A 22,852-nucleotide genomic window follows, 5' to 3' on the forward strand; every position below is an offset into this window, starting at 1 on the left:
GTATAGTACTTTGGGTGTTGGGACTACAATTCCAGAGACAAGGGTTCATATTCGCATTCAGCTAAGGAAACTTTTGTCAAGTTAACTCTCCCATCCTCGGAGGAAAGCAATGGTAAAACTTCCATGGGCAATTCCTCCCAAGAAAACATTGCAATAGGGTCAACATTAGGTAATGTTGAGAGGAAGGCACAAAACAAGAACAACAACAACTGTGTTAACCCAGTCCTTAAATCACAATCTTAACACTATGTGGCCGTTTAAGTAGTGCAAATACAGTAGAGCAGGGGTCCTCAAACTAAGGCCCGAGGGCTGGATACGGCCCTCCAAGGTCATTTACTCGGCCCTCACTCAGGGTCAACCTATGTCTGAAATTACTTGAAAACACACAACAACAACAACAACAACAATCCTATCTCATCACCCAAAAGCAGGTCCACACTTCCCATTAAAATACTAATAAGTTTATATTTATTAAAATTCTTCTTCATTTTAATTATTGTATTCTTTTAAAGTGTTCTTTGCACTACAAATAAGATATGTAGAGTGTGCATAGGAATTAATTCATTTTTTTTCCAAATTATAATCCGGCCCTCCAACAGTTTGAGGGGCTGTGACCTGGCCCTCTGTTGAAAAAGTTTGAGGACCCCTGCAGTAGAGTCTCGCATATTCAACATAAACGGGCAAGCAGAATATTGGATAAGCGAAAATGTTGGATAATAAGGAGAGATTAAGGAAAAGAAACATCCATTTATGTTATGATTTTACAAATTAAGCACCAAAACATCATGTTTTACAACAAATGGACAGAAAAAGCAGTTCAAAACAAGGTAGCGTTATGTAGTAATTACCGTATTTATGAATTTAGCACCAAAACATCACAATGTATTGAAACAGTAGTGGATCCGGGTGGGAGGCAGACTGCATTGGATAATACAGACCGTTGGATGAGCAAAGGTTGGATAAGCGAGACTCTACGGTAGTGCATTTTAAATAGTGGCCATTTTAAAGTGCAATTCAGAACACATTCACTTGAAAGGAAATTCCACTGATTCAAATGGGACTTACTTCAAAATAACAGCATTAGATCGCAGCCTGAATTTCATTTTGAGGTTATTTTTATTGACTAAACAAATACAGCCAAGGAACTTCAAGAGTTGCATTTTTCAATGATTTACTTTTCAAAAGTAAAAACAAAAGCATATTTAAAATACAAAAGAGTTTTAAAACAAAGATTAAAAATGATACATTCATGATTATCAGTAAACGCAACATGCTCTCTTCCTTACACAAATCTCAACGTTGATATAGCAGGTCCTTGTCACATTAGTTTTGACTGTCCCTGTTTCTGGGGAAGAATTTGTTGAATAATCCCCTCCATTTCCAGCATCTATGATCCTAAGTACAATGACTGCAGTCAAAGGTTTTCATGTAGTTCTGCTGTTATCCGTACAGTAATTCTCTAAAATGAAAACAAAACAAGAAGAGCAACACATCAGTAACTCATTATACATAAACTTCTCATTTATCAGGTGAACGTTGGGAACTACAGGAAAAGAGACTCCACCTGAACATGAGGAAGAACTTCCTAACTGTGAGAGTTGTTCAGCAGTGGAACTCTCTGCCCCAGAGTGTGGTTGATGCTCCTTCTTTGGAGGCTTTTAAACAGAGACTGGATGGCCATCTGTCAGGGGTGCTTTGAATGAGATTATCCTGCTTCTTGGCAGGGGGTTGGACTGGATGGCCCATGAGGTCTCTTCCAACTCTATGATTCTATGAATCTCAAAGTCCTCCAGATGTTTCCAGACTCCAGTTCCTAGGAGATCTAGTCAGCATAGCCTATGAAGAGAAACTTCAATGATAGTTGCTTTTGGTCTAACATCTGGAGGGCCACACAATTCTCACTCTTATGTTAGAATCTGGACAAAAACAGACCTGGATATTTAGATACTAGGCATGGGCGATCCATGGTTCTAAATAGTTCTAAAGTACTTACAAAACTAGAGGGCGCTGGTGCTTTGCTTCTATAATGTTGCTGAAATTCTGGTGGTGAAAATTTTTCTAACAAAACTTTCAAAATTTCGTTATAAATGGCAGTTCCTAATTGCTTCTGTCATAGAAATCACCAATAACGAAACAATAATGCAATTTTGAAAGTTTTGTTAGTGTTCTGATATATAGATAACAGAGCGAAAGTTTGCAGCAAACAGCAAGAAACAACAGATTAGACCCAAAGTGTAAATTAGAGGTTCATTTCTGCTTTTTCTTCAAAATTAATTAAAATACAGTTTATAAAGTTGCTTTTAAAGGCTGACTTGTTTGCTCTGAATATGAAATCATCTGCCATCTATTATACGCACCTGAAAATCGTTGATGAAAGTTAGGAAGAAGAACACAAAACCAAAGGCTACTGTCCATTCACAGAATGCACTCACAATATGATACACATAATCCTATAGGAAGAAGAAATGAAAACAATAAGAACAAACTCTAAATAGATTTAAAAGGTTTAGCATTTTCTGGGAGTGCAATGTTGTAAGTAGATGATTGTTTAAATGTAGGTCTCTCTAAAATTGAGGTCCCCTGCTGAGAATATTTATCCAAGAGTCCCTCGAGCACCACACCAACTGAGATCATATTAAGGAAGAGGTTGTGGTGGTGTTGGTGATTTTTGTTATTCTGTTGTCTTTTCAACACAGCACAATTATAGTGCCTTGATAATGACTTCAACTGCCATAGTTCCACTCCATGGACTTGTCCAGTTTACATACTGCGAGATATTTAGCTATTGTTTGGTTTTTGTTTTGTTTTGTTTGTTTTTTCGTGTCAGGAGCGACTTGAGAAACAGCAAGGCACTTCTGGTGTGAGAGAAATGGCCATCTGCAAGGACATTGGCCTGGGGACGCCTGGATATTTTGATGCTTTACCATCTTTGTGGGAGGCTTCTCTCATGTCCGCATGGGAAGCCAGAGCTGACAGAGGGAGCTCATCCGCACTCTCTCCTGATTTGAACCTGCAACCTGTCAGTCTTCAGTCCTGTCGGCACAAGGGTTTATTCCATTGTGCCACTGGGGGCTCCAGTGAAGCACCAGCTCTCTTTGTCACTTTGGTGAAGTGCCAGTATTCTTTGTCAGACAAGACAAAAGACCTTGTTAAACTACATCTCCCATTATGCCATAACACTGAGCCTGGCTGTTAAAGTAATGTCGAGGTGTGTTAATTTTACAGTGTAGATGCGCCCTCTGAAGCTATGTAGGGTCAGGCCTGGTTTAATTCTAGGATGGAGGACGCTAGGGAATACTGTGCACTCTAGGCTGTTTCAGAGGGAGGCAACAACAAATCATCTTAAGAAAAACTGACAGTTAGTGGGGTTGCCATAGGTTGACAGACAACCTGAAGGCACATAAAGGTACATAACAGTGTCATTAGAAGCACATCTTAATTGGATGTGCATTGTAGAAGGCTTTCATGGCTGGAATCACTGGGTTGTTGTAGGTTTTTTCGGGCTATATGGCCATGTTCATGTTCTAGAGGCATTCTAGAACATGGCCATATAGCCCGAAAAAACCTACAACAACCCAGTGATTCCAGCCATGAAAGCCTTCTACAATACACATCTTAATTATTGTGTAGAATTCATAAGGGCACTGCTCCCTCTTGTGGCACAAAATATCCACAGACAAAATAGCTGGAAATTACAGGTACAAAATAACAGAAATTTGCAGCTACCATCAACTGCAAAACCAAAACAGTAGCACAAAGTTTTTCCTAAATGTATTATATACTCCTTGTGTGTGTGAAAATGTTTCTTGTGTGTGTGAAAATGCCTTGTGTGTTTGTGTTGTTCTTCTAAATGTATTATGTACCCCTTGTGTGTGTGCATTGATCTTCTAAATGTATTATATATCCCTTGTGTGTGTGCATATCTCTCTTTTTTGGGATTGAGAACAAGGTGCTATTCTGCTCATGGGGTCTGGGAGTTTGAATGGCCCCCAGGATCCATGTAGTCCAGGGCAACTGTGGAAGACTGTGGTCACATTACCCCTGCACTTGCTCCAGGAAAAAAAATTGCAATTCTCTATTGAACGTAGCCAAAATTAAATAGCAGTTAATCATGGACTAACTGGCTGAAGAATGAAATATTTTACCTAATGAGGTTTTACCTTTTCACCTGGATTCCAGTCAATTTTTGTTATGGAAATTAGTGAAGCACATGCAATCACTGCAGAATGAAAGATTAAGGAGGAAATAACAGAGTTTTAAAAATGAATCATAAAATGTACTATGCTACCCATGTCGCACAAATTGCACACTTTTGCTATACACCTTTAACAAGTAAACCAAGGATAGGGAAAATCCAGCCGTGGGACCACATGCAACCCTGCTCTCTGTTGCTACAAAAACAGTGATGCTTTTGCAATCCTTGACCACTTTCAACTTCCCTGATAGTCATTTCTTGCCCAAACAAGCATGACTGGAAACTTCCAGGACTGGTTATTTAACTTCTAAATGCATAGATTGAGGGGAGTCCTGCAAAAAAAAAAGAAAAGAAAAGAAAAGAAAAACAACAACAACAACAACAACAAAACTCCAATAACACAATTTCACAAAAGCCAAAAGATCAATTCTACCCCCTTCTGTTTTTGATTTTCTCATTTTGGATTGTCTGTCCAGTACTTGAGAGTCTTGGGCCTCAGATCTCTCACTGTTGCCATGTTTCTACTGCAACTAAATCTGTGATGGAAACAAACTGAAAGAGCTGATACCTCAGAATAAGCCATCAAATAGCTGAGATCCTAATTTGGAATGCTCATATTATTCAGATATTATGACTGTATTCCTAGGCTTGTGCAACATGTTGACTGAAGTGAGATAAGCATGCTACTTTATTTACATAGAAAGTTATTACAAGACCTAGAAATATTAAAATGTTTTGGGCTGGGCTTCAGCACAGCTGGTTAATTACCAGCAGCAATACATCTTACCAATCAAAAGGTTGGCAGTTCGAAGCCTGGAAAGGTTGAGCACCTGACCTTCAGCCTAGCTTACTGTCCACCTAAGCAGCTCGAAAACAGCTGTGAGCTGTGAGTAGAGAAATTAGGTACAGCTTAAGCAATGAGGTATTTTTGGTACCATAAAAGAAATACCAGAAAAATGCCAGCTATCAAAAGAAGGAGGAAGTCTGTGATCAAGGCTCTTCGTCATAGAGGATGGAACAACAGCACTCCCTCCAGAATGCTGAAGTTGGGGGGGGGGGGGGGGGTGCCAACAAAATACCTCTATCAGCTGTCTGTCCTGTCTGTTTAACAGTATTGAATGTTTGTCATGTATGTGTTCTGTGATCTGCCCTGAGTCCCCTTTGGGGTGAGAAGGGCAAGATATAAATGCTGTAAATAAATAAATAAATAAATTTTAGATACCTAAGTCACATCTTTGGATTACAGTGACCTGAAGCCCCAACCAAATGTCCAGTTGGTATATTTAGAAATGTCCCAAAAAGGATACTGGGGAGGATAGCGACTGCAGTAATTATAGAGAGGAACAGCCTTATGAGGCATATACACTGAGTACTCCACTGCGGGCACGATTTGTAAGAGATGAATGTTTGAAACATAATGTAGAAAGTACCAAAGAGAAATGCCACAAGGGCTCCTCCATCGTGTACAGCAGGGACTGTGAGCTCCTGCAAAGAGAATTGAGAAGACAATTGAGAAGGCCTTATTGAAGATTTCAGTTGCACTAATATAGACACAAACTACCAAAAGCAGAAAAACAGGTGCAGGGTTAGATAAAAAAGACTCTGTAATTATGGCTTGCTCAAATGTTCAATCTCCGAATTATACAGGATCATTTCCTTGAGATATTTTGCCAACCAAGATTGTCATTATTCTTTAAAAAGTTAGCCTATTACGTTTTGAAAAAGCAAACGTCAGTCTAAAATCCCTGCTTCAACATATGAGCATGGTTTGGATCATTAGCATTGCTTGCTGTTTAGGGCAATATGTTAATAATAGGTTACTACCAAGAGGCTGTAATCTCAATCAAAATAATACCAGAGAACCTGGAATCTCAGAACAGTTTATTACGCTTGCTCAATGTACTGAAGGAGGGAGTACTTCCACTGAGTAGAAGCTGACTAATGGGTTCTTTCCTATTGAGCATGACTTTAAAAAAATTCAAGCAAACTCATTATTCACATCATCCTGGACTAAGGAATTATTCTAAGCCATGCCAGGCAAATCCTGGTAAACACAAGTGCAACAAGATTATGTTGTGATGACATTTTTAATGCCATCCCTAATCCCCAATACTAGGAGAGGTGGTTTCGTTTTCCTGTAATTTGCTATGACTTTCATCTGTTTCCAGGACTTTTGGATTCCTCAAAGCAATGGAAGAATACCAGGTATGGGAAAACTTAGGCCCTCCGGGTGTTTTTGGACTTCAACTCCCACAATTCCAAACAGCCTACAAGCTGTTAGGAATTGTGAGAGTTGAAGTCCAAAAGACTTGGAGGGCCGATGTTTGTCCATGCCTGATTTTTCCTTTCATGTCAGGAGCTACTTGAGAAACTGCAAGTTGTTTCTGGTGTGAGAGAATTGGCTGTCTGCAAGGACTTTGCCCAGGGGACGCCTGGATGTTTTGATGTTTTACCATCCTTATGGGAGGCTTCTCTCATGTCACCTTGATTAGCACTGAATGATCTCACTGGCTCAAAGCCTGGCTGATTCTGCCTGGAGGCATCTTTTGTTGCGAGGTGTTAGCTGGCCCTGATTGTTTCTTCCCTGGAAGAGAAGCTACAAGGCCATTCAATGCTAATGAGGGTCTTGTTATTTTCTGGTCAGCCTTTAACAATTTTTTTAATGTTGCTCAAAATTACTTCTCCATCTGTCCTGAAGATTTAATCATTTTCTTCTCCCTCTTATGGAAAAATTCCTTGCAAACTGAAAGCACTTATTTCATGATCTACATACATTCTGTAGTAAAAATACTCCAAAAATATCAGAAGTACATGGGAGGGGGGTTTGAAATACTGCAAAAAGAGTAACTTTTCTAAACTTTGGGTTGGAAACAATACATAATTGGAGTCACATAATGGAATGAAAACACCTGTAAATGGCTTCAGACAGACCTTTTTAGGACCGTTTTTATCAATGTTAAATGGAAATAATTTTAACATTTCTTGCAATATCCATTCTAGTTTTCTGCTATTGCTTTGAATTGAGTTGTTTTGAAAGCATGATCTTAAAATTCTTTTAGAATAGGACATTCAATGCTTCATGGTGCACAATTTAATACATGACAAACATAAAGATGTACTTATTCAGCGTTACCTGGAAGCTTGCAACAATTCCCATTCCAATACAGCCCAGCAGCCCAATGGTCAGTGCCGCCAGATTGCACCAAGGAGAAATAAAATCCGTAATTTCATTTTGCTTTTTTACAATTAGATATCTGATATACATTGTAACTGCACCTAAAAGACACACAGAGAGATAGCAAAAAAAATATTCAGACATTTTTCAAAAAGCAAACTACTTAATAATTTAGTTTGGTTCTGACAACAAAAGGAAAATATTGGGCAACATTCTGCATCACATTCATAGCAACGTAAATGTAGCTTCAAATGACCTAAGGAATGGATCTCCAAACCCACCTTGAACTCCAGGAGATCATCCGAGCCACCAAGGTCTGTAGTGCAGTTGAATGGGGAGGGGGACTTCAGGATGATGGAGCCACCTCCTTGCTACCCAAAAAGGGGCAAAAGATATGCCCATGCCATCCTGTGCCCACCACCACCACCACCACCACTTTTGTTGCTCAAAGTAGTTCACTGGAGTTTAAGGTGTGTTTCGGGAGGTCTCTGCGATACTAAAAGTGCCACAAGTGTGAATAGAAACAAAAGATTGTATAATTGCTTGGCATCCTGTAATCCTATATCGCAAATTCACAACTGCATTCAATGCAGAATGCCAAGCAATTATATTCAACCAATGAACATGTTCTACTAGAGATGGGGAACATGTGGCTCTCCAAGTATCATTGGTTAGCAACCATAATCTCCCTCCTCAAAACCAGCGATGAAATCTGCAAAACCTCACACCATCTGTATAACATGCACTGAATTCTGTTTTGGGTTGGATCTACACTGTAGAATTAATGCAGTTTGATCATAATTTAACTGCTATGGCTCATTGCTATGGAACATGGGAGGTATAGTTTGGTAAGGAACCAGCACTCTTTGCCAGATAAAGTTAAAGCCCTTGTCAAACTACAACACCCATAGTTCCATAGCATTGAGGCATAGCAGTTCAAGTGGTGTTACACTGCATTAATTCTACAGTATAGATGCACCCTTCGTTAACTTAAGAGACACTATATAATTGAGCTTGGCGAGAGTATAGCGTAACTCACTCCTTTTATCTATGAATGTTTGAAGCCACCAACTTTTGCTAATTGTATGGGATAGGGGTGAATATGTAGCTTTCCCAGTCTTGCAAAACAGCAAATCTCCTATCCACACAGTCAACATTCAAATGTCAATGGATTCCCCATCCCAAATTATATCTACCATACCAACTTTATGACAGAGTAGCAGGGGCACATAAGATAGGCTTTAATTTGTATGTTGATATATATGGGAATAGGTTATAAGCATGATTGCTTTGAATTAAGTACAGAAATGAAGAGACTAAGACAACAGTGACTGATAAGGCATGAAATGACATCTTTTGAATTATTTGTTTTGCATCTCAGACAGAGAAAAAGACAAGATATAAATAGCAGCAGCAACAATGACAACAATAAAATAAGGAAGCCTATATCAGCATATCTACGAGGGTTAACTGAAAAGTAATGCCTCCACCTGTGTTACTTGGGTTTGGATGGGAATATTTTAATAAATCAAATGCAGAAATAATCCTTAGATTATTTCCACTATTCACTTTTCCACATAATCACCAAACAATTGGATACATTTCTGCCAACAATGAACAAGTTTTCTGAAGCCGTCACGGAAGAAGTCGACACTCTGTTTCCGCAACCAGCATCTCACAGTTCTCTCATTCTGGGTACCCATCTTCCGATAGCCAAACAAAGCAATAATGTGACTCACATGTTCTTGTGAAATGCCAATTATGATTGAAATTTCTCTCTGAGTGATATGATGATTGTCCTGAATCAATCTGTCAACCTTTTGCTTGTGAAATTCGGTGGTTGCTGTCACATGACGTCCAACACTTTTTGTCATGAAAGTCAGATGTTCCCACATCAACATCTTTAAACTTACTCACCCAATGATGCACAGTACTCACATCAACACAATCACAATAAACAGCTTGCATTCTCTGATGAATCTCCTTTGGGGTGACACCTTCTGCTGTCAAGAATTCAATGACTGCACGTTGCTTAAGTCGCATTGACCGACCGTCTGTGCAGGGTTCCATACTTCATACTTTAACAACAGAACCATTCAATGCTAAGGCTTTCCGCCCAAATGGAACTGCAAAGGAGAGTCTACTAAACAAGCCAGTACCTGCCACATACCAGTACTGCCATCTGTTGAGGAATTAAGAAGGTGGAGGCATTACTTTTCATTCAACATAAAGTGGGTGTGTGGGTAAAGACACAATCATGGCAATACTGTCACAATCATGACTTAGTAGTGATCATGAATATGGAACAGTTACAGTATAAACAAACAGACAGATACTTACCTAGGATGGCAGAACCGTTAATCATAAATCCAAATATACCACTTTCTGGAGGTTTTGCTCCTGTATCACTAATACAAATGCAAACAAACCAAAAAGAGCATATTTTAATTTAATTTGCAGAGGTCACATTAATAATCTTATTCTACTAAATTAATAAACATACTTAAATTTACTGTCTGCTAATAGAAAGCTGGATTATATTTCATGCCTGAGAATGTAGGGCTTTGCTAATCAAAGAGGAGCAAGACAGAATAATTACAACTTCTACTGAAATCAATGAAGGATGTTCAAACCCTCTCCCAAATACACAAGTGTAACAACCTGAACCTTTTTTTGGATCTCAGCTCCCAGAAGCTGTAAGTCAATAACCACTTATGTTCGAAAAGAAAAGAATTAATGGCCAGTGTCCTTAACTGGGGTCCCTTCCACACAGCTGAATAAAATCCCACATTATCTGCTTTGAACTGGGATATATAGCAGTGCGGGCTCAGAAATCCCAGTTCAAAGTAGATATTGTGGGATTTTCTGCCTTGATATTCTGGGTTATATGGCTGTGTGGAAAGGCCCTACATCATCTAAATAAGAATATTTGCCTAAGTAACTTCCCCAAACTTAATGGAAACATGTGTCACCTATGCTCTGCCACCATGCTGGCAGAATGAACCTCCTCCTCCCCATATAGGTAATGTCTGGTAAAGTAGGTTGGGCAATGGGCGAAGAGGAAAGATACCCTTCTGACAACAGTGTCACCATGGTTGCTAAGTAGCGATTGTGAATACGGAACCCTTACCTAGACTTACCCATCTGTCACTATTCTATATTCGTGATTGCTACTTGGACACAATTGTGACATAATCCCACTCAACCTACTTTACCAGGCACTAGATACACAAGGAAGAAGAGATCCATTCTGCCAGCTATTGAAGACACAGTCAATGACATTTTAATCAGGTTTGGGAGATTTGGGTAAAGGGAGGCTATTTAGTTAAGTATCCTTAGCATACTTTATTTATCTATCGTGTCAGAAATGAGTTGAAGATACAGTTATAATTATTTAAAAACACAAAGTTTAAAAACTTGGCATTATACTAGATTTCCTTTGACTAGAAGCTAGCCACTTGGAGAGCCTCTGGTGTCGCTGTAAGAAGGTCCTCTATTGTGGCAGGGCTCTGGCTGCATTGTAGTACGTGGTCTGTGGTTTGCTCTTCTCCACACATGTTGCAGACTCTACTTTGTAGCCCCATTTCCTAAGATTGGATATGCATCTCGTGGTGCCAGAGCACAGTCTGTTCAGCCCCTTCCAAGTTGCCCAGTCCTCTGTGTTTCTAGGAAGGGGGGTGGGATTTCTCATCTGATATCAGCCACAGCTTGAGGTTCTGGGTTTTAGCCTGCCACTTTTGGACTCTTGCTTGCTGAGGTATTCCTGCGATTATCTCTGTGGATCTTATATCAAGCTGTTTCTTGATTTAAGGTGTTGGGACGGTGGCTGATATCTGAGTAGAAGATGGGCCTTAGATCTCAGTGCCTTTGTTCTTTCATTACAGGCTGCTACTTCCCAATGGATATCAGGTGGTACAATACTGGCTGAACAGTATAATTTCTCCAGCGGTGTAGGGCATAGACATCCTGTGACAGTCAACATATCCAAGCCCTTATAGCTTGGTCCTGAGTAAAAAAACTAACAACTCAACTCTATCAGTATCAACCTCTGGCTGGGTTGAATATGACTGAATAACTTTTTAAAGACATCTTTCAGAAGCATGTTTATGTGTTTTTAAAAGTATCTTACATTCACAATTTCATTAGAAATAAGCCAGGAGGAAATTTACCTGCAGTGTGAAACTCAAATGAACCACTTAGGACAAATCTGAAGTACTTTTGCAATTTGAAACTGGCCCGTGCTACCTGAATAATATACTGAGCTGTGATCACTTCAGATCCTTTGAAGAACACTAGGTAAGATGAGAACAGCGCCTGTACAGGTGACTCACGCACAATCTGAACTTCTTCCATGAACACTTAATGGCTTAAGAGCATTCCAAATTGCACTGAAAATCATTCATCCTTATTTAAGTTTTTCACATTCAGGTTTGATGTAGGAGTTAAAATGCTTTGGAAATGTGAATACTTTAATCCTATTTGGATATTGACTATTTTTGTGTTTTTACCTATACTGTAACCATTTTAATTTGCAAGCTGCTGCAGTTTTGATGGGAAAGTCAGAGTATAAATAAAGTTTACAATAACAACAAATAAGCCCTACTACAAAACTATATTTTAATAACACTACTAAATTAACAGCACAGTACATTAAAAAGTATGATTACATATGAGAGGATGGACAGAATGAGGGCACTCTCCCCAAATAAGAATTTTGTCCATCCAATTAAATTTTCATCCATTTCCCAAATTTCTAACTTTCTAGAGTGGGGCTTCCTTTGTTCCTTAGGATACATTTACACTGACTCTTTACTCCAGGGTCAATCTGGAGTGTCAAATTCTGGATTGCCCCTGGGAGGGTTTTGACTGCCATCCCCTGGCTACTGCAGAGATGGGAAGGAGTCTTGACTTTCCAGAAGTGCAAAACCACTGGGCAACCACCCTGACTGTCCACACAGAGGTAGTCACCGGGTATGACGTGGTTAGTGTCCATTGCTCAAAGCCTGGATTCACATTTGCCAGGGTGCAAGGGCAACATGGGAGAGGGGAAGGGAGAGGAGAAATCACACCCTCCATTCCCCAAGCCCTTCTCTGATTGCCTTTGTGCCCCAGCGAATGTCAACCTAAGTAACATGTAACAGACACTAGCCATGTTGCACTAGCTAGATGCCACTACAGTCAGAACAGGAAGGAGGGCACTGGCTGTCCAATGTTGTCAAAACAAGTTTGGTACCAATTGACAAGTTTCTCGTTCTTGAATTGGGAGTATAGTAACTGCTTTGGGAGATGGTGATCGGGCATTCGGACAACATGGCCAGTCCAGCAGAGTTGGTGGTGTAAGAACATCACTTCAGTGCTGATGGTCTTTGCTTCTTCCAGCACGCTGACATTTGTCCTCCTGTCTTCCCAAGACACCGAGGGCTCCAGGAAGCCAGAATATGATTACAGTTCTTTTCAAGATAGATTCTAATAAGGACAAATACAACAATAAAGATCAATAGGAAGGACCCTTAAAGGAAAGGATTTAATAACTGTTTCAAAATTCAAGCATGTACAATTCTTATCTTTTGGAATTTGCTGTCTTTCTTTTCCATCAAGTTCTAGGTGATTTTTCAAGTTCATTATGCTCAAAATGACACTTTACCAAAAAAGTATTTGAATTGAATGTTATGCTCCCCATTCAGCAACAAATAAAGGGTTGATAATAAAGAGAGTTTTTTTAAAAAAAATCCTTAAGTATTTAGGATTTATTGCAAATTGCTATGTCCTTAAAGAGAAACCTGGCATTATCTGTCATAGACTTCTATGTTTCTATGATGCTGCTTGCTTTATTAGTGTACTGATAAATCAGTGTTTATAATTGGTGTACTTCCTTAAAATCTGTGATAATATTCTAAGGCTCAAACCACATTTTTGTGACTTCCTGAACAGATTAGAGAAGTTATTCATTTTATCAATCTGATTTTTTTAAAAAAACTTGTGATTTCATGATATAACATTTTTGCAATGGTTTACAATTTTTAGAGGTCTCTCGCAATGAATAGAGGAATCCCACTATGTGGTTTTATATGTCTTATGTAGTATGCTGTGAGAATCATTTTGAATAATCTTGCAGTAAAGCCAACTTCTCTATCAGATGGTCAAAAGGCACCAAAGTCACAGCTCTGCCTGGAATCTCAGTTTCTACTTGGCTTTGACTCCAAACCAAGGTTCTCCTTTTACAAAGGTTAACTTTAGGGCATCTTGTGACAATCATAAAAGCACATGATCAAAATGAAGATTAAGACAAAGGGCACATCTACACTGATCTTTCAATGCAACTTCAATCTGATTTCAAACAGTGGTAACTACAAAACGCATGCCACCAAAGTATGCTGTGTGTGCATTAAGGAAAAGGGATGGGAATGTCTGAGTTAACCTCCTATGCCTTCAGAGTCCTCGTGCAAATCTCTCCCAGAAAAAAAATGGGCAAAAAACACATAGCAGTTTGAGGCCACCTTCCATTGTTAATGTAATTTCTTTATTCTATTTTTCACTTTCACAGGGAATTTCGGTGCCACTAACCTCAGCAAATGTGGAGGGATGACTGTAATTGTGTAATGTGAAAGGGCACTTATGCTAAACTCTACATATACTACTGAGTCTCGTCAAACTCACAACAGCCCATCCACTTTCATATACCATATATACTTTAGTATAAGCCGATCCGAATATAAGCCAAGGCACCTAATTTTACCACAAAAATCTGGGCAAACAAATTGACTTGAATATAAGCCAAGGGTGGGAAATACAGCAGCTACTGGTAAATTTCAAAATGAAAATACATACCAATAGAATTACATTAATTGAGGCATCAGTAAGTTAAAAAAATTTTAGCATTTGCATTAAACTGTAATTTAAGATAAGACTGCCCAACTCTGATTAAACCATTATTCTTAACTTCTTCAATGTAAATGTGCTTAAGTAGCCTTCCAATAATAACAGAGTAAAATAATAAATGTAATAATAATAATAATAGAGTAATATAATGGAAATGTAATAATAACAGTAATAGAGTAAAATAATAAATGCAATAATAACAATAATAGAATCAAATAATAAATTTAATAATAATATAGTAAAATGATAAATGTAATAATAATAACTGAGTAAAATAATAAATTATCTTGACTCGAGTGTAAGCCATGGGAGACTTTTTCAGCCAAAAAAATGGGCTGAAAGACTAGGCTTATGCTCAAGTATATACAGTAATTTAGGAACAGAAGACCCCTGTGAAAATAGGAGGGGAGAACAACTCCTTAGGAATCTCTGGGTTCTTCAGCATGGCCAGAGTCATGCTGGAGGACTCAAAGATTCAAACAGGGAAGTTATTAATAAAATAAGTGAACAATCAAATCCACAAAAGTTACATCCACAAATGTGGAGGGCCTGTTGGGAGGTATAAGCCTTATCTAGATAGTAGGGCTGTGAATCGTGTGCTCTCCAGATGATGTTAGACTGTGATTTCCAACAGCCTTGCCCTGCATAGCCAACAGAGAAACACCAGAAGCTGCTGTCCAACATTTGCACAGCTGCAGTTCCTATTCTTGGTACATAGCAGTGGTTCCCAGCCTGTGGTCTGTGCACCAATAGTCCGCAATAACTAAAGTATGGCCCATGGCCTCATCTTTACTACACCGTTGCAACAAGAGCAACTGGTCTAGCAAAACCTTCTTATAGTACCGAGGCTTATTAAATACAGTTTTCTGCATGGCATATGTTCTGTATCAGAAACTAGAGCTGATATCTATCCAATGCAATTTTCTGAATCAGCACACCAAATAACCAAACCGAATCTAAAATATGTAACCATTTTGGTACTAATGTTGGAGAGTGGCCCCTGTCCAAAGTGGTCTCTGGTCAAAAAGGTTGAGAACTACTTGATTGCAGCCCTTGTTCTGAGAAAACTTCCATTGCAGGAAAGAGGTAACTTTCCAAATGTTTTGGATTGCAACACCTTCCGTTCCTCCAGATGTTTTGAATTTCAACATCTTCAGTTCCTTACTACCAGCAACATGCAAGGGCCTGTTGGGAAGTATAAGTCAAAATATTTGGAGGACCAAAAACAATTCACACTAATACAGATGAGAGCTAATTACTGCAATTGTCCTTTCTAGTGATTTCAGATATAATCCTAAATCTACTTGGTGGACAGGATGAATTCTGTTATATATAAAAATGATAGCCTAATCCTTCACATGTGCTACTTTTCCTGTTGAGTTCTTCTTTGCTACCTACTAAACATATTTGTTATCTATTTTCTGAAGTTAAATCCTTACTTCTGTTTCCATGGAGCAGTTTGAAAATGATAGCCTTCATTTACAAAAAGGAAAACTCTGCCAATTGATCCTGTTGATGTAACACACAAGCTTCCTGCTGTTATCTGTAGGCCTGTAGCCCTACTACACAATTTTTTACTATTTTCATATTGATGGCCCTATCCTTAGGAATATTGGGATTGATAGTTTAATGGTAGATACATAGCATTCTCTGCCAGCGAGCCCCTTTCTGGTTCAGGCCTTCTCCTATGACATAATGTGACAGACTGATATTTGTTTTTTTCCCAACCTGTGAGGGACTTCTTCCATTTTTGTTCCATATTGTTGTTATATTCCCATGTGTTGTTATTGTTTGCCTTTGAAAATTTTCTATTTTATAGTGACCTTAAGGAGAATCTATCATAGGGTTTTCCTGACAATTTTTGTTCAGAAGGGGTTTGCCTTTGCTTTGAGGCTGAGAGAGTGTGACTTGTCAAAGGTCACACCAAAGGTTTTCATGAACAATAAGACATTCTGTTCTACTCCATCCTACTCTGGCATTCTAGTTTCCTAAAAACTTGCAATGCACCAATAGATAGAGCAGTGGTTCTCAACCTTCCTAATGCTGTGACCCCTAAATGCAGTTCCTCATGTTGTGGTGACCCCCAACCACAACATTATTTTTGTTGCGACTTCATAACTGTAATTTTGCTACTGTTATGAATCATCATGTAAATATCTGGTATGTAGAATGTATTTTCATTCACTGGACCAAATTTGGCACAAATACTCAATATGCCTAAATTTGAATACTGGTGGGGTGGAGGAATTGATTTTGTCATTTGGGAGTTGTAGTTGCTGGGATTTATGGTACATTTAAATTAAACTCCACCAACGATGCAATTGAACCATACTTGGCACACACAACTCTAATAACCAACAGAAAATACTGGAAGGGTTTGGTGGGCATTGACCTTGAGTTTGGGAGCGGTAGTTGGCCTATATCCAAAGAGCACTGTGAACTCAAACAATGATGTATCTGGACCAAACTTGGCACAAATAATCAATATGCCCAAATGTGAACACTGATCGAGTTTGGGGAAAATAAACCTTGACATTTGGGAGTTGTAGTTGCTGGGATGTATAGTTCACCTGCAATCATAGAGCATTCTGAAGCCCACCGATGGTACAGTTAGGCCAAACTTCCCACACAGAACCCCCATGACCATCAGAATACACAGTGTATTCTGTTGGTCATGTGTTTTCTGATGGTCTTTGGCGACCCCTCTGACACCCCCTTGCGACCCCCCCAGGGGTCCCGACCCCCAGGTTGAGAAACACTGAGATAGAGCAAGCATGGGCAAACTTTGGCCCTCTAAGTGTTTTGGACTTCAACTCCCACCATTCCTAACAGCCGGTGTAGGCTGATAGGAATTGTGGGAGTTGAAGTCCAAAACAGCTGAAGGGTCAAGTTTGCTCATGCCTGAGACAGAGGCTTGCAGACTAGCACAACTCTACTATATCATCCTTTTGAGTGTTACCAATCTATTGCCCTAAACTACCATTCTTGACCCCGAAATGACTCTATCACAAGATTTTCTTGCCAAAGTCTGTTCAGAAGTGGTTTGTCACTGCCATCCTCTGAGGCTGGGAGAGTGTGACTTGCCCAAGGTCATCCGGTTTCATGGCTGAGCAGGGATTTCAATCCCAGTCTCCAGAGTCATAATCCAAAACTCAAAACACTACACCATGCTGACAATCCAACAAAATTAAGTTGATATAATTCCCAATTTGGGGGGAAAGGCATAGCACCCTCTAAATACCACACTGAACCACAAATCCCACAAGCCTGGAAGATGGTCCTAGTAAAGCAATATGATCTGGAATCTGTCCAGAGAAGGAAGATCCAAACAGTGAAAGGTCTGGAGGCCAAGTCCTACAAATAGCTCAGGGAGCTGGGTATGTTTATTTTGGAAAAGAGAGTGAGAAGGAACATGATAACCATGTTCAAATATTTGAAAAGTTGTAATATTGAGAAGGGGTCAAGCTTATTTTCTCATGCTCTAGAGCAAGGGTCCTCAAACGAAGAGGAACTGGCTCCTGCCCTAAAATTTAGATTTAGGATTGCCCTAAATCTAAAATGACTTGAAGGCATGCAACCGTAACAATCCGAATTAACTTGTCTATCTCATCATTCATCAGCCAAAAGCCGGTCCTCACTTCCCACTGAAATGAATACTGGATTGTTCTTTCATGTTTTTTTGCACTACAAATGAGATATATGTAGTGTGCATAGGAATTCATTCATGTTTTTTCAAACTATAATACATCCCTGCCTCCATCACAACGGTCCCCAACCTGTGGTCCATGGACCACTGGTGGTCCACAAGAACTGAAATACGAAAGCAACGGGTCTCATGAAATCCTCTTATAGTGCTGAGGCTTATTAAATATGGTTTTCTGTGGACGAGCAGATGGTGACTAAGGTAAAGGTAAAAGTTTCCCCTAACATTAAGTCTAGTCGTGTCTGACAATTTGGGGGGGGGGGGAGGGGTGTGCTTATCTCCATTTCTAAGTTGAAGAGCCAGTGTTGTCCATAGACGCCTCCAAGGGCATATGGTCAGCATAACTGCATGGAACACCATTACCTTCCTGCCAAGGCAGTACTTACATTTGCATGTTTTCAAACTGCTAGGTTGGCAGAAGCTGGACCTAACAGTGAGAGCTAACCCCGCTCCCAAGATTCGAACCACTAACCTTTTGGTCAGCAAGTTCAGCAGCTCAACGGTTTAACCCACTGCACCACTAGGGCAACTGCTGGATGGCATATGTTCTGTATCAGAAACTAGAGCTGATGTGGTCTATCCAATGCAATTTTCGGAATCAGCACTCCAAATAACCAAACCAAATCTAAAGTTGACCAAAAACCGATTCGTAACTCTTTTGGCACTAATGTTGGAGAGTTGTCCCTGGTCAAAGTGGTCCCTAGTGAAGTGGTCCCTGATAATAATAATTAAAAAAAGGTTGGGAACCACTGGTCTAAGGAACCATGAATAGGCCCCGTTTAAAATGTTTGAGGACCCCTACTCAAGAGACTAGGGCATGAAGCAATGGATTCAAAGGAGTGTGGTGGAGTCTTTTTCTATGGAAGCTTTTAAACACAGACCAGATGGCCACTGTTTGTTTTCTACTGCTCTAGAAACTTATGATTCATCTATCAACTCTGTAGAATGGGCATGAGAAAACTTAAAAGTCCATGAGTTTTGGACTTAAACTCTCATAATTCCTAACAGCTGGTAGACTGTTAGGAATTGTGGGAGTTAAAATCCAAAACACCTGGAGGGCCTAAGTTTGTCCATGCCTGCTGTAGAATGAATGGAGTTTGCCTCCAGTTTAACCACCATGACACAATGCTGTAGAATGCCAGGGTTTGCAATTGCTCACCCCACTCCCCAAGGAGCCCCCGGTGGTGCAGTGGGTTAAACCCCTGTGCCGGCAGGACTGAAGACCGACAGGTCACAGGTTCGAATCCGGGGAGAGACGGATGAGCTCCCTCTATCAGCTCCAGCTCCTCATGCGGGGACATGAGAGAAGCCTCCCACAAGGATGATAAAACATCAAATCATCTGGGCATCCTGGGCAATGTCCTTGCAGACGGCCAGTTCTCTCACAACAGAAGCGACTTGCAGTTTCTCAAGTCGCTCCTGACACGACAAAAAAAAAAAACCCACTCCCTGGATTTGAACCACTGGCCTTTTGGTCACTAAGTTCAGCAGCTCAACGGTTAAACCTGTTGCACAGAATTTAAAATATTGTTTGATTTTTATTCTGTTATTGAATTATGTGTTTTTAATTTAAGTGATGTCTTAGGCACATTGGGCCATATGTAAGCCGCCCTGAGTCCCTTCGGGGAGATAGAGGCAAGGTACAAAAATAAAGTTACTATTATTAAACTGCATGTTGCAAGTCGCTTCTGGAATGAGAGAATCAGCCTTCTACAAAAACATTGCCCAGGGGACATCCGTATGTCTCGCAATCCTGCAGGAAGGCTTCTCTCATGTCCCCTTGCGCTTTGCTACTCTGCTGCTGAGTCTGCATGCCCAGTGTGGAACACATCTCACCACGTTAAACAGTGGATGTGGCTCTTAATGAAACATGCCACATTATCACGGGATGTCTGCACCCCACACCACTGGAGAAATTACACTGTTTAGCCAGTTTTTCACCACATGACATCCGCCGGGGAGTAGCAAGCAATAGTGAAAAGACCAAGGCATTGATATCTCCGGTCCATCCCGTTTGGATATCAGCCAACACGCCAACAACTTAAATCAAGAAATGGTTTTCTAAGATCTTCAGAGATACTTGCTGGAACACCTCACCAAGCAAAAGTCCAAAAGTGGCAGGCTAAAAATCCAAAACCTCAATCCATGGCTAATACTAAATGAGACAACCCCCCCCCCCCTCTCCTGGGCACATAGAAAACTGGGCAACTTGGAAGGCGCTGAACAGACTGTGCTCTGGCACCATGAGATGTAGAGCCAACCTTAAGAAATGGGGCAACAAAGTGGAATCCATGACATGCCAATGTGGAGAAGAGCAACCCACAAACCACCTACTGCAATGCAACCTGAGACCTGCCCCTTGCACAATGGAGAACCTTCTTGCAGCAACACCAGAGGCACCCAAGTGGCCAGCTACTGATCAAAGGACATTTAATAGAATGCCAAGTTTGCAAAATCTGTGTTTTTTTTAATGCAGTGCAATTGTTTGGTTCGCTCCTGACATGATAAATAAAAAAATAATCAAACTGTAGCTGGGATAGGAAGCAATGGATAGAAATTGCAGGAAAAGGAATGCCGTTCCAACATTGGGAACTTCCTGATGGTGAGAGCTGCTGGGCAGAGGAATACACTGCCTTGGGGTGTGTAGAGCAGGCATGGGCCAATTTGGGCCCTTCAGGGATTTTGGACTCCAATTCCCACCATTCCTAACAGCCTCAGGCCCTCACGCTTAAGCGGCTGAGGGAGAAAAGGAAAGGGCCTGAGGCTGTTAGTAATGGTGGGAGTTGGGAGTCCAAAACCCCTGGAGGGCCCAAGTTGGCCCCCTTCTCTGGGGGTTGTAAACAAAGGCTAGATGACCATCTATGAGGTGTGCATGGATTGCGTGCTCCTGGCTGGCAGAATGCCCTTGTGGTCTCTTGCAAGTGGAGGATGCTGTGCTCTGCCCAGGGCTGGGTCTCCTTCCTGGAAAGAAGTGATGAGTGGAGTGCTACAGGGTTCTGTCCTGGGCCCGGTCCTGTTCCACATCTTTATTAATGACTAAGCCGAAGGCTTAGAAGGCATGATAATCAAGTTTGCAAATGACACCAGATTGGGAGGGATCGCTAATACTCCAGAGGACAGGAGCAGAATTCAAAACGATCTTAACAGATTAGAGAGATGATTGGCCAAAATTAACCAAATGAAGTTCAACAGGGACAAATGCAAGATACTCCACTTAGGCAGAAAAAATGAAATACAAAGATACAGAATGGGGGATGTGTGACAAGAAAGCAATACATCTTAAAAAGATATTGGAGTCCTTGTGGACAACAAATTAAACTTGAGTCAACAATGTGATGCGGCAGCAAAAAAAGCCAATGGGATTTTGTCCTGCATCAACAGGAGTCTAGAGAAGTCATGCTACCCCTCTATTCTGCCTTGGTCAGACCACAACTGGAATCACACAGTGTCCAGTTCTGGGCACCACAATTGAAGAGAGATATTGATAAGCTGGAATGTATCCAGAGGAGGGCGACTAAAATGATCAAGGGTCTGGAGAATAAACCCTATGAGGAGTGGCTAAAAGAGCTGAAGAAGAGAAGGCTGAGAGGAGACATGATAGCCATGTATAAATATGTGAGAGGAAGTCATAAGCAGGAGGGAGCAGGCTTGTTTTCTGCTGCCCTGGAGAGTAGGACGCAAAGGAACAATGACTTCAAACTACAAGAAAGGAGATTCCACCTGAACATTAGGAAGAACTTCCTGACTGTGAGAGCCATTCAGCAGTGTGATGGAGGCTCCTTCTTTGGAAGCTTTTAAGCAGAGGCTGGATGGCCATCTGTTGGGGGTGCTTTGAATGCGATTTCCCTGCTTCTTGGCAGAATGGGGTTGGACTGGCTGGCCCATGAGGTCTCTTCTAAGGTCATGATTCTCTGATTCCCAGGGGCGACTCACCTGATGTAGGGGAAGAGGGGCTCCACGTGTCCCTCGAGGACGGCGATCACGTAGGAGACGATGAAGGCGGAGGAAGACCAGGAGACGAGGAGGGCCGGGAAGAGGGCCGCGCCCTTGAGGCAGCCGGGCATCCTCTGCGCCCACCTTGCTCTGCCCGGGAGCAGCGCCTGGCTCTCTCCGGGGCCAGCCATCGAGGAAGAGGAGGAGGAGGAAGATGAAGAGGAGGAAGGAGGAGGAAGGAGGAGGAGGAGGCCTGGGGGTCACAGAGGGCCGTGAGCCACCCGCCCCCGCCAGTGAAGTCACAAAGCCCTTGAAGTCACGCACCGCTTTCTTTGAAAACCCCAAGTCCCCTCCGGTGCCGCTTAAAAGAAGCGCTTCGGAGTTGGAGGAAGTCTCCTGCAGGCACCCCACGCACCCATTTCACAGATTTGGGACAGAAAGTTCCAGGTGGAGGAGAAGAAAAAAAGAAACCCACGCCTTCCCCACGCGCCGCCTTTTTGGGTGGATCTCCTTTTCTCCCTCGCGAAAGAAAGGGGGGAAAAAAAGAGAGAGAGAAAGGGAACTTTCCCCTTGTGAGAAGTTCCCCCGCCACCCGGGCTTTCTTCCTCTCCTCCACCCGGGTTTTTTCTTTTCTTTTCTTTTCTCTCTTCTTCCTTTCTTCAGAGTCGCAGGTTCAGCAAACCCGGGGAAGGAATTTCCCCGCAGTCTTTGCCAAGTGGCCTCGGCGGCATTGTGAAATTCTGTAAACTACAGTAAGCCACGGAATTGGACAAAGGCGCAAGCTTTCTCTCTCTCTCTCTCTCCAATTCATCACATGAGGAAATCTCCTTCCTTCTTTGTCCCTTTTTTTGCGGAAGCAGGCTCTCCTTTCGCTTTCGCTTCTACCTTTTGTTCCAGTTTTGGTGCGTCTACACTTAGAGATCAATGCAGTTTAACAGCACTTGAACTGCCATGGCTCAATACTACA

At 41.2% G+C, this 22,852-nt stretch overlaps 1 protein-coding gene across 1 annotated transcript; it reads right to left on the bottom strand.

The window, feature by feature from the left end:
• Positions 1–1,097: 1,097 nt before the first annotated feature.
• On the bottom strand, positions 1,098–22,705 carry DRAM1 (DNA damage regulated autophagy modulator 1). Its single transcript, XM_067469234.1, has 7 exons — positions 21,886–22,705; positions 9,711–9,778; positions 7,329–7,471; positions 5,503–5,680; positions 4,161–4,219; positions 2,358–2,450; positions 1,098–1,459 (listed from the first exon to the last, which is right to left on the bottom strand). The coding sequence occupies exons 1-7, from the start codon at positions 22,074–22,076 to the stop codon at positions 1,415–1,417; spliced, it is 777 nt and encodes a 258-aa protein (XP_067325335.1). The 5' UTR covers positions 22,077–22,705; the 3' UTR covers positions 1,098–1,414.
• Positions 22,706–22,852: the final 147 nt, after the last annotated feature.

Source organism: Anolis sagrei, chromosome 5 (genome assembly GCF_037176765.1).
Source record: "Anolis sagrei isolate rAnoSag1 chromosome 5, rAnoSag1.mat, whole genome shotgun sequence".
In the NCBI taxonomy this organism is placed as follows: domain Eukaryota; kingdom Metazoa; phylum Chordata; class Lepidosauria; order Squamata; family Dactyloidae; genus Anolis; species Anolis sagrei.

Excerpts from the sequence above, each read along its gene's own strand:
- DRAM1 (XM_067469234.1), bottom strand. The coding sequence starts at position 22,076 with ATGGCTGGCCCCGGAGAGAGCCAGGCGCTGCTCCCGGGCAGAGCAAGG. Across the intron at positions 5,681-7,328 it reads GAATTGTTGCAAGCTTCCAG|GAGCTCACAGTCCCTGCTGT; the intron begins GTAACGCTGAAT and ends TTCTCTTTGCAG. Across the intron at positions 2,451-4,160 it reads ACTGGAATCCAGGTGAAAAG|GATTATGTGTATCATATTGT; the intron begins GTAAAACCTCAT and ends TTCTTCCTATAG.